Source organism: Triturus cristatus, chromosome 2_1 (genome assembly GCF_964204655.1).
Source record: "Triturus cristatus chromosome 2_1, aTriCri1.1, whole genome shotgun sequence".
NCBI lineage: Eukaryota > Metazoa > Chordata > Amphibia > Caudata > Salamandridae > Triturus > Triturus cristatus.
Window position 1 is genome coordinate 1156535561 of NC_140581.1, and position 12748 is coordinate 1156548308.

Consider the following 12748-nt stretch of genomic DNA (forward strand, 5'->3'; position numbering starts at 1 on the left):
GTTGCTTTTTATTTCAGTTGGTGGGTGCAGGCATATGGGGCGTTGTCTTCTTTTGGGAGGGGACTGGTGAAACAAGAGGTGCATCAACACAGCATTATGTGGGTTTGACAGGTATCTGTCCAGCATGGGCAGGGGCTTAGTTTGGATAGGGCAGCTAGAGGTGCAGAAGCAGGCTTAGTGTGGGGTGGAAGTATGGAGAAATACTGAAATAAAAAATAAAGTTAGGTGTGCACTACTTCCACATCTATATAAATTCTGTATGAATTTAGGCATTCACATTCTATTTGATTATAGTCTATTAACTTGTCAGAAGTTTATATTCAGCCTAGCTATGGATAGGATAAAAAGTCTGAGCCTAAATACTAAAGGCCTCGACGGGCGTAAACTAAATTCCTTTATACGCTGGCGGTGCGACCAAAAACCTTCAATAATCTTGATATAGGTGATACATTTAAGCCTGAAGAAGAGAATATGATGATGTGCACCTGGAGGGGACACATTTGTGTCTTTTCTGTCCTTGGCATCTGCAACACACAGGAACATTCCTTGCTTGTTCTGTGGAGAAGACAACCCAACTTATAATAAAATCCATTGGCGATCCTGCATCTAGCTCACTTGTGGTTCTGTCAACGATAGCAAGTGTTTGTTACACTAATATCTATATTTCAGAGGGTATTACTGACCAATCACATTTGCATGCTTAATTAAAATATTAGAAATATTGCAGTGAAGACCGCTTATAAGTTGGCTACGGGCTAAGTCCTTCAAGAATGTTGAGACCTTCGCAAGTAGGTAGATAATTACTTTTAATTTATCAAGAGTAAATGTTCATATCACAATTTTAGGAACATTTTGAAGAACAAATAGCTGTCCCCTAAATCTATCCGTTTAACTTCATGAAAGTACATGGTACTGATCCCCTGATTATTCGCTTAATGAAACCTGGTAAATTACCAATTGAGCTTGGCAGATACTGCTGATTACTTTTAAACTCTGATTACAAGACCCTAGCTAGAATAATTTTTATTAAGTTGTTGACAATAACTCACAAACTAGTAAGAGGAGATGAAAACAGGTTTAACCTTGCTGCTTTTAGTTATTAATACCCATTTAGTTAGCTAGAGCAATTCCACAAAAACATTTCAAGCAGGGTTTTATTTTTTTAGTTCTGAAGAGCTTGTGTTTCCTTCCCAGTTGAAGGAGATGATTCTTTCTTCCAGGCAGCAGCAGAATTATAGTTAATGGCCAAACATCAGGGGGACATATTAATAAGGAGAGGTACAAGGCAGGGGCGCAGTTATCTGTTTTGCAGGAATAAAAGATTAATCAAAACAATTTTGAGGTAATGTTGTTCAACACCACCTAGACTATCTTAACTCCTTCTATAAATTTTCATAGTAATACTAAAAAATGTTATTTAGCGGTCATGTTCTCAATAGGTCTTCATCTTATGTTTCAGTTGAATTATCCTCCTCTTCTAGGAAGTGTTATTTGTCTTACGAAGAAATAGTAGGTGCTCACCTCACTATCGTTGGCAGTGTAGCATTAGTTAAAATTGAAGTTTTACTGCTACTTCTCTTATGTTTTTTAAGGGTGACATCTTTTATTCCAATGTCCTTCTTTAAAAAGGTTGAGGTTTTATTCATAGGTTATAAAAGTAGTAAGCACCCACCTACGAATCGTCAAAAACTGTCATTACAGAATTGAGAGTCGGGTGGCCTTGACAGATTTCAAGGTGTATTACCATTCAACCACATATTAATCAGTGGCAAGGTTGATGAGCGACATAACGGAAGGGATTATGGTTTGTCAAAGCCTTTCTTGAAGCCAGAGTAATGAGAGAAAATGTTAGACCTCCCACCCCTCCAAATAATCCAACTTTCTTTAAAGACTGTCAGTTATAATGTGCTTCAGACCTTTATTAAACAACATCTATCAGTCTTGCATCATCTCAGGATCGAGGGAATGCTTATTGAAAACACAATTGCCCATTTTTCCCTTTTTTGTGTGATAGGTGGCACTTATTTAGCAGTGAGAATGATGGAGATGCATTCTTAGTTGTACAAACAAGGCACTTATTGTGGTTTGTTCCATCGAAAGGGAAAATGGTGATATCTAATGAGGCAGGTCCTATTTTTTGTATTTGCAGGTTGTCAGGCCTGTAAACCTTCCAAGATCCTTTGAGTCCTGACATTATGGCTCCTTGCTTATTTTCAGGGATTTCAAGGTAGATAGGAATGAGTGAGGGGGGATATAATTCTTAGAGGTTCAGACCAGGAAGCTGCATTCCACATTTCTAGGAAATGACATAGAGATTTGAGCCCATCTGATTATAATGGTAAGGAAGGATGCATGCTGGGTGTTCCATTGAGTGATTCTGCAGTACTTTTATCTTGGGGGTTTCTTTATTATTCAATTGCTCTGCTACACAGATTGCATAGCAATATTCCATCTTGATGTCCCAGATTCTCCTCCTTGCTTAACGATGAGAGGTTACACATGTTCTGCACTGTCATTAAAATTATAATTGTATCGGTATGTTGTTGGAATCCTGTAAGTGATGACCAACCATGCAACAGGTATTATCTGGGAAGGTGTGAAGGTTCATGAGGGCAGTGAAGTTCATGTTGACAAGCATAGGAAGTGTATCTGTTTATTATATTTCTGTAGACTTGAGCCTCTTTGCAGCGTCGCCCCTAAACGTTTTGCCTCCCCCCCCCCCCCTCCTGTTTTTGCTGAATTTGTTTTTGTTGGTCCTCTGACTCTGTTCACTTTACAACTGTAAATCAGTGCATGTGCTCACTTCCTAAAACTTGGTAAAATTGTCTTACAGCGATTAGCATATTTAATGTACTTATAAGTCCCTAGTAAAGTGGTATACCATATACCCAGGGCCTGTAATTTAGGTACGTCTAGTGAGCCTGCAGAACTTATTGTGCCACCCACTTCAGTAGCCCTTTAAAACATGCCAATGTCTGCTGTTGCATCCCGAATGCAGTTTGAAACCGTCAATTCAACTTGGCATAATAATCCCCTTGCCAAGCTTTAAACTCCCCTTTCATTACATATTTGACCCCTAAGGTATACCCTAGGTAGCCCATAGAGAAGGGTTCTTTGTAATTGGAAGGTTGGATATGTGCTTGTAAATTTTACATGTCCTGGTAGTGAAGAACTCCTAAATTTTGTTTTTCACCAACTTGAGGCCTACCTCTCCTGGTTGTATGATGGAACCACGAGTTCCCTAATCCCCGCATGACTAAACAACGCGGTCCTAATAATGACCACGCAGTCCTTTATCACGCATGCCTTTACCACGAATTTTCATAGTAAAGTCATAAATCGTACAAACTCCCCCCTCCTGCCCTGAGGTGTAAATACTCCTACCCCCTCTCAACCCCCACGCTGTGCCATTCCCCTGCTCTGATGCCTAAAGCCCTGTCCCTTAACCTGACCCAGCCCTAAAAACTGCCCCACCCTCCCCTAAGCCCTAAAAACTACCCTGACTACCCATTCCCCTCCCCCTTCTCTGAGGCCTTATACCCTAACCCCTAATTAAAAAAAAAACTCCCCCAGCCCTAAAAACTACTCCGACCCCCCCCCCAGCCCTGATAACTATCCCTGACCCCCTGCAACTCTGAAAACTACCCCACCCCTCAGCCCTGAAAAGTAGCCCCAGCTCTGAAAACTAACCGCTACCTTTCCACCCCCTCAACCCTGAAAACTACCTCAAACCCCCCAGGCCTAAAGACAAGCCTTAAACCCCCCAGCCCAGAAAACTACCCCAGATCCAACCCCCAGCCCGGAAAACTACACCAGACCTGCCCCCCAGCCCTCAAAACAATCCGACCCACCCCCAACCCACAAAGCAACACCGGCCCACCCCCCCTGACCACAAAGCAACCCCGACCAACCTTCCAGCCCACAAAGCAACCCGACCCAGCCCACAAAGCAACCCGACCCAGCCCACAAAACAACCCACTCCAGCCCACAAAACAACCCGACCCACCTCAGCCCACAATTCAACAACCCGACCCCCCAGCCCACAAAACAACCCAACCCTCCCAGCCCACCCAAGCCTGAAGACTAGCCCCAAACCCCCCATTCCAGAGAACCTCCCTGACCCACCCCAGCACACAAAACTACCCCAGACCCAGCCCACAAAGCAACCCCGACCCTGCCCACAAAGCAACTCAGACCCTAGTACTCACAAAGCAACCCCGACCCACCCACAAAACCACCCCGACCCCATCCCCAACCCACAAAACAACCTGGACCTACCTCCAGCCCAAAAAGTAACCACAACCCACCCTGCCCCACTTAACCTCACTGTAGATCTCTCCCTGCTTCCTGCTTCTGTCCAATGCAGCCTGCAGCTAGACCACGAATTGCCTTCGCTACGCACATGCGTGGTTAAGGAATATGCGTGGTTAAGGCAAGCGTGGTTTAAGCTTGCAGAGTCGGAACACTCGTGGTTTAGACCGCGGTGTTCCAACTATTTCCCACCTCTCCTATAGGATAGCATTTGGTTGCCTTATTACATTAATAAGTAGTAAGTTTTGCTTTGGAAGCGGTAAAGATTTCATATTTGGCGCCTAAAAAATTAAATAAACTTTTATTGTAAAAGATGGATTTTTACTTGCAATTTTGAAAACCCCACTTTTAGAAAGTTGAAATGTTCCTGCTCTAGCTATTTAGTGCCTGCAACTAGATCAAATGACTGGACGTAGTTGGACTGCACTGCCTACACACTAAAGATTTATCACCACTGCATTGCTCATGTAGCCAGCTTGGAGCTTGGGAAGACGAGGCAGGAAACTTTAAGCACTTCAAAGGGAATTCTCTAGAAGCTTCTACTTCATCAAAGGCACCAGATATATAAATAGGGCCCTCAGACCCACTCTTCAGTTAACTTTCTGGATCTGCAGAAGGACTCTGAGGACTGCCTACAGCTGTTGCTTGCTGTGTACTACATAAGACTGCTTTGCTTACCTGGAAAGTCTGCTCTGCTTCCTAAATGCTGCTGTAAACTGAGGTCTGCCCTGCTGTTTGAATCCTGGTCTAATACTTGAACCCAGGACTACCAGAGTTATTCCAAAGGCTGGTTGACGGGCTTCCTGATCAGAGCCTCAGGGACAGAAAAAGCCTAAACCATCTTCAACCCACACCTGGACCCAGCCTGAGTGTGTCCTAGCCCCCCAAATGATGCTCCTCCAGTCCTGCACTCTTGGTGGTGGTGTTTAATTTGCCCAGATGGCCAAACTCCAAAAATGGGTACTTTGAAAAATTGTTGGCAGTAAACTGCTCTGAGAACCGAAAGGAGACCGGGACCAACCTTTTCGTCTCTCCATTCAAGGTTCATCGGCAGTTGGTCTGACTTCTCGGCAGTTCCCACTACGTTCTTTTCCGCAGCAGCAAATCCTGTTCATCGGTCCTTTGCAAAGGGATATCTTCTCTTGTGGAAATCTCATCGGCTACAGCCTCCAGCTTCATCCTGCTCGAGATATTAGACTTCCAATAAAGAGACGAAGTCTAAACCTAGAAATCTACACCCAACTTTGTCCATTGGTTCCCCAACAACGACTCCTCCTCTGATATCGCCTGTAGCCTTTCCCTTGTGAACTTTTACCTTCTCCGTGACGATTTCAGCACATTTCTTCTAAGTCTGCAAGTAAGCATTGACCGGGCCTAATCCAGTTTTTATATCCGACTCACGTTTTATTGTGGTCACTCATATTTTTGGGACTTTGACCCGGTCTCTCGCAACTAAATGCCCACGGTTGATGCTTTGATCTTTTAGGCACTAGTTTTTACCTTACATTTTAAAAATTCATAACTCCCGTTTTACTGATTGTATTTTTGTCATTTTGGTGTCAAATAATGTATTTCTATGAAAGGGTTACGCCCATCGGCGGCCGCCATAAATAGAGAGGTGGGGGTGGAGGGTCGTGTGCGTGGGCGGAATACATTATTTAAAAAATAAAAAAAAAACTCACCTTTTGCTGTCAGCTCCCTCCAGCGTTGAGTCTCCTCGCCTCTTTCTGCCTGCTTGTCCCAGTAGCCCTTGGGACAGACTCCCTGTCCAATCCCTGCACTGTTGCAGCACTGGGATTGGTCTGAGCAGGCAGGAAAGATGCCCTGCTCAGACCAGGGAGTCTGTGGGGTTTCTCCAGCCTGGCTGCTGAATGCAGCTCGGCTGGAGAAAACCTAAGTGCACATTTGTGTTTTGGTCGGTCTGAGACGACTGGCCAAAACACATATGTGCACTTAGGAAGTGGAGTGCACGTAGCACTCCTCCTCCCCCCTCCCATGCCTAGGCCCCGCCCCTACCAACACTGCTGGGTCACAGCTGGCAAAATGCACAATAAAACGATGCAAGAACATGGTTTTACTTTACATTTGCTAGTCTGAGCCAGGCAGTGGGGCGACGCTCTTCTGCCATTGCGGAGGAGCCGCCACTGGTTACACCCACGTTAACTTAGTGACTTTTGTGAATTCACCCTGAAAGAGATTTGGCTGGTGCTTTTGAGCAGGGTTAACACTTCATTCAGCCAACAATCCAATCTATCACAATTTAGTTACTGTATATTTAAATGTATGTATTAGGCTTAGCATACACGATTTTTAAGACAATAATGGAAACAAAATGTCCATCTGCCAAATAAAAGAAATAAACCTCCACTGCAATCTTAATAACATTGTGTCTAAGTGGTGAAAGGGACTTAGTGACAATGTAGGTGAGTTCAAACACGTATGTAATATGCTCTTGTATTTTTTCAGGTTTGGAAGCCTTTTCTTCGGATCCTGTACTTTTGAAATCAGTTGAAGTTAAAGCATGTGGAAAGATACTAGCAGCTGAAATTTTGGCAAGGAGTGACATTCCCACCATGGTCTTGTATGACACATCAGGCGATGACGATATCAATATAAATGCCACATGTATTAAGGATTTATATGACAGATCGCTTGATCTACAAGTAAAGGTACTACGGATATACTGTATTAACACTTGACCATTTTATCTACTAACATTGCTTCAGCTTTCACTGTAACCTATTTAACCAACAAGCACCAAAAAGGCATTACACTAATGTCTGGATCTGATAGAGACTACTAGCCGCAGATTCCTTCACGTAGAATTATCCCCAGGCGTGAGACTGGATCCGGAAACCTTTTTGCCACAGCATCCCTGCGCGCCGGGGGACGGGGCGACATCACACGACTCCGCCCAGGCGTCGTACGCGTACGTGACGTCAGCGAGGTCACATAAGACCGACCCCAGCACGCCTACGTCATTTTTTCCCTTTTCCGCGTGCAACGCGGATCCAATCCTTGCTACGGGCCTGTTTAGGGCCCCTTTTTCTTCAATTTCTGTTTGGTGGAACAGCATGCGAATACCTTCGGCTTCAAAACTTGCACGTTTTGTGGGCGTCTTCTGTTGGCGACGGACCCTCACCTCATTTGTATGTGGTGTTTGGAGGAGGATCACGGCACCACAGATTGTGCGGCGTGCCAACAGTTGAAGCCGTGGCGGGAGCGCCGGATGAAACTTCTCTCGGCACGTCTCTGCAGGTCGACGTCCTCCCATTGGTCTGCTTCGGCGGACGGCTTCAGATACGGCCGTGGTCGTAGTACTTGCCCTTCTCCGATGTCGCTCCCCGGTGGGTAAGTGTCGCAGTTTGTCCCCGGGGGATGGTTTTCGGCCTGTCGGGGGCGTGGACTCTCTGCGGGTGATGCGGCCCTGTGTGTCGTCCTATCCACCGTTTCCCAGTGTTGGGGCGTCGAGAGTCTAAATGGAGACATACGCGGCGGCTTTGCAGGCCTCGCTGGTGTCTCCTCCTCCTGGGGCATCGGCGGATCCCTCACCCTGTGCAGGGCCCTCCGCGGCGCTGCCGGTGGCTCCGGCCCTGGCGCCGACTGGTTCGGATCCAGGCTTGGAGGATGTGGTACTGTTGGGGTGCGACTCCTCTGGGGCACCTCCTTCAGGGCACAGCGTCTCTGCCTCACCGCAAACTCCCGCGGGGGTCCCTGTGGTGTCGCGGGAGGTCGCTGGGGCTCGGGTCGCATCCCCGAGCCCCTCTCGGTCCTTTGACAAGGTGTTCCTGTCTAAGGCCAAGGTGACGCCCCTACGGCGCCGGCAGCTAGACCGTTCGGAGCCAGAGGGGTCGTGGACCCTCCTCGTCCCGCTCCGGGTCGAGGCCGAGGGAGGATCCCTCATCCCTCCCCACAGGCAGCTGCCTCGTCGTGCCACTCCCCAGGGCCGTCTCGTTCCCCCACGCAGGTGGCTGCCTCGGCGGGGGTCGGTTCTGCGTCATTCCGGCGCCGCCCCGGGGCCGGTGCAGCTCTAGCTCTACTCTGGTCTCCGCTCCGGTGCGGGGTGACTTGGAGGTACCTTGTCCAGTGACACCGGATGGTGCCGACGTCCTGCCTCAAGCAGCGGACTCTACGGCTCCGCGCAGGGGTCGTACTGCAGATTAGTCTTCGGACGCTCCTTCTCCGGAGGCAGGCTGTATATTGGTGTCGTCCTCCCCGGAGTCTGGTCGCTGTCTGGTCTCTCTTTCACCGGCATCGAAGGGTCGCTCCCCGCCCTTCCTGAGGCAGAGGTGTTCGTCGGAAGAGTGGCAGGTCCCTCATTCTTCGGCTCCTTCTGACTTCCAGGTCTGGCCCTTGCCCGTCCCTCTTGGCCTCTGGGAAGGCCGCCTTAGTTTGCAGCCGTCACCCACGGAGGAGCTGCTTTCTCCACCATGGGGTCCTACGGAGGCGGGTGCGGCCTTCGCTCACACGGTGTCCACGGCTGTGGGCATCCAGCGCATGGGTGACCCGGTAGCTCACTTTCCGGCGGACCATCTATTGGAGGTCCTCCACAGGGCTCTGGTGGGAGGGAAATCTTACTTCTGTAGTAGGGGATCTCTGTGTATAGTCATAATCTAGTGAATAGTCCCGCCCATGTGCGCGGACCCCGGAGCAATAACAATAATCTCTTAAGTTGTCAAGCCATGCAGACCTGCATCTACACTTAAGAGAGAATTTCAAAGACAGATAATGCAGCTTATATCCACAGGCTACACTGTCCAGTACTTCAACTAGAAAGAATTCCACCAGCAACCACCAACAGCACTGCCTGTCCAGCTTTTTCCATAGAGAAAAACCTGCCTCTTCCAGCAAAAGCCTCTGGAATGATAGAGAGGAAGGAATGGACAGACAAGCCCCATAGGCTGCCATTATGTGGCTCAGAACAGGATACTGTGCCTTTAAGAAAACTTTCCAGAATTTTTCCAGTATCCCAGAATGCACAGCAGCTCCCTTTTACTTTCAGTTCTTTTTTCCGGCTCCTGCTACCAGGACCCTGGAGCATTGAGCTCTCCCTTTTCAAGGGTTTATTGGTGATTTTTTGTCAATTGTTTCAAGTGTTTAGTGTTTCTGGTGCTGTCAACATGCCTGGCTTGTTCGACAAGTGCCCAGAGTGCGACAGGAAGAAGGCTAAGTCAGATCCACACAAGGTGTGTATAGGCTGCCTTCCCCAGTCCCATGTGCCTGAAGAGTGTGATATCTGCCACTCGTTCTCAGCCAGGACCCTGAGGGAAAGAATGAAGATCAGGCTCCAAGTCCTGGAGGACAGAAGGCTGAAGGCACAAGGTGGGTCAGGAGGGGCTGATTCTGCCCATGCTGAGGCCTCTGGGGGGCTCCCCAGGGGCAGGAAGACCGGCAAACGCCCCCACTCTCCACCGGCGTCGATGACGTCGACTAAGGCGTCGAGAGGTATGACCACGGTGTGTTCACCGTCCCCCCAGGGCTCTGGGGAGAAGCGATGTCGACGTTCGATGTCGAGGGAACTGATCAGGCCGCCGTCAACGACTTCGGCATAGTCTGCGTCGACGCAGTCAACGTCGCCGTCGAGGCATCGACGTAGAGATCAGGCCCGGCGTCGGCGCTCACCGTCGAGTGGAGGTCGCCGTTCGCAGTCGGCGAAGAGGAGGCGTTCGTTGTCGGGGCGTTCGCTGTCGAGGCGTCACTCGCCGTCGACGTCTAGGAGGCGATTGACGTCGAGGAGGCGATTGACGTCGAGGAGGCGATTGACGTCGACGAGGTGCAGGGGGCGCCCGGACACCAGGAGTCCCTCGACGGAGTCCCCGGGCTCGGGGTACTAAGTGGTATATACGCCGCCTCCTCCTCCGCCACCGCCACTAACGCCACCACCACCGCCAACTCCTCCTCCTCCTCCTCCTGCTATTCCGCCTCGCAGGCCTTCGGGCCCATCACCGGTTCCGACACGATCGGTCTCGTTGCCCAGGTATCCGACGCCGCCGAAAGGCACGCCTAAGCCGCGGCGCCAGGGTAAGCCACCGTCGGCGAGGCCGGCGGACAGACCGAAGCCAAGAAGATCCGGACGGAGAGGGAGATCGCGGAGCCGTGGGCGTTCGTCGTCAACATCGAGACGGTGCCACAGGAGGCGCAGATCCAGATCGAGCACTCGATCATCGGCCAGGGACTTCTCACCGATGCTGTCGGACTCACCCGGGACGAGGGTGTCGCCGGTTGACGATCTGGTCTCCTTCCAGGAGGTACTGCTGAGAGGTGCAGCCAAGTTGGAAATCACGGTGACGGTACCGACACCTACGACGTCCGTGATATTCGAGACGCTGCACAAGAAGCACCTGTCTCGCCCCCTGCTGCCTCTCGTGCCGGGACTGGTGGAGCCCGCTATGGAGTTGTTCCTCACTCCGGCCGTGACGAAGTCTGCCCCCTCCCGGCTTATGAAGAAGTATCGGGCCCCGGACTCGGACCCGACCTTTTTGAGGACGGACCCTAAGCCGGATTCAGTCATTGTGATGGCGGCGAGGAAGCAGCATGCTACCACCCCTTCATCGACCGTTCCGCCCGACAAGGAAAGCCGCTGGCTGGATTCGGCAGGCAGTAAGGTCTGTGGTACGGCTGCCACCACCATGAAGGCGGCAAGTGCCGGGGCTCTGTTGGGGCTTTACGACCGTGCCCTGTGGGAGACTCTCCAGCAGTATGCGGAGCTGCTGCCTCGCGACAAGAGGGAAGACTTCTTGGAGACTTTGCGCGAGGGGATGCTGGTCTCAAACCAGGTGATCAGTGCGGCAGCGGATGTGTCCCTGCTGGCGGCGCATGGGTACTGTCATGGCGTCCACCAACGACGGCATGTGTGGCTTCGCCTTACCTCGCTCAAGCCGGAGGCTCCGCAGAGAGTGGCCAATCTGCCTTTCTCGGGGGAAACCCTGTTCGGCCAGCATGCGGACGACGAGATGGCCCGCATGAAGGCGCAGACCCTGACGGCTGTCGGGTTGGAGAAGCCAGAAAAGAAGAAACGCCCCTTCCAGAGACGGTTCGGGTCTGCGGGCAGAGGGCGTGGGCAGGCCTCGGGACAGCAGCAAAACCAGCAGCAGCAGTTCCGTAAACCCTTCCAGAAACGCCAGAAGGGTAGAGGGGGCCAGCAGTCCGCTCCTGCTACCAAGGGCCCGGCCGTGTCGCGGCCCTGAGCATTTACTTCCCCTGCAACCGTTACCCACTCCAGTGGGGGGGAAGCATTCAATTTTTTTCGGCAGAGTGGAAAAAAATTACTCCGGACAAGTGGCTGCTGAATATTGTTTGCAATGGATACAGTCTTAGTTTCATCAGGCCGCCTCCAGCGAATCCACCGGTAAGCTCGCGGTATCAACTGCGAGAGCGCCAGGCGGAGGCAGACATCCTGTTACGGAAAAAGGCGGTGGAAGACGTACCTGTGTCTCAAAGGGGAAGAGGTCTGTACTCTCTTTTCTTCCTGGTTCGCAAGAAGGACAAGAACGAGTTCAGGCCCATTCTGGATTTGCGGCAAGCAAACAAATGGATTCGTAGAGAGAAGTTTTGCATGCTGTCGTTGCATCAGATTTACCCTCAGCTGCAACAGGGAGACTGGCTCTGTGCCATAGACCTACAAGATGCGTACTTCCATGTGCCCATTGCACGGAAACACAGGAAGTTCCTGCGATTCCAAGTCGGCGCCAATCATTATCAATACACAGTACTGCCATTCGGGCTAAAGTCTGCTCCAAGGACCTTCTCAAAGTGCATGGCAGTGGTAGCGGCGCACCTGCGAAGGAACAAGGTGTTTGTCTACCCGTACCTGGACGACTGGTTGATCAAGGCCTCTTCTTTTTCGGAAGCGCAGGTGCACTTCCGCAGGACGTGCGTTCTCTTGAACAAGCTGGGGTTACACGTCAACATGTCCAAATCTGTCCCAACTCTGGTCCAGTGCATACAGTACTTGGGGGGCCTCCATCGATACACGGTCAGCAAGCGTGTCTCCTTCGGAGGAGAGACGGTTATCGCCTTTCGGAAGGCTCAGGACCTCATTGCCGCTCCATCGGCGATAGTGAGGAAGGTGTCTTCGCTGCTGGGGTCGATGGCCTCCTGTATCTTCCTCACACCGCACGCACGGCTGCACATGAGACCACTGCAGGAGTGCTTGGAGGATCAATGGGATCCGAGAACAGGTTCTTGGGACTACAAGATCCGGCTGTCTCTACATGCTCTTCAGTCTCTGAAATGGTGGTGTTCGGCGGAGAATCTCCTCAGGGGGGTTCCCTTCCACAAGGACATTCCCGAGACGACTATCGTGACGGATGCGTCTCTCCAAGGTTGGGGAGCGCACTCCGGAGACTTACAGATACAAGGAAAGTGGTCCCCGTTGGAATCGACGTACCACATCAATTTCCTGGAACTCAGAGCTGTGTACCTGGCATTGAAGGCC

The 12748-nt window shown here is 50.5% G+C and overlaps 1 protein-coding gene across 1 annotated transcript in view; it reads left to right on the plus strand.

Moving 5' to 3' along the window:
• Nucleotides 1–12748, plus strand: part of TDRD7 (tudor domain containing 7) — a 991711-nt gene that overhangs the window by 488481 nt on the left and 490482 nt on the right. Inside the window, exon 10 of the mRNA XM_085636595.1 lies at nt 6778–6980. Within this exon, the coding sequence (XP_085492721.1) occupies nt 6778–6980 (203 nt within the window). The remainder of the gene's footprint in view (nt 1–6777; nt 6981–12748) is intronic.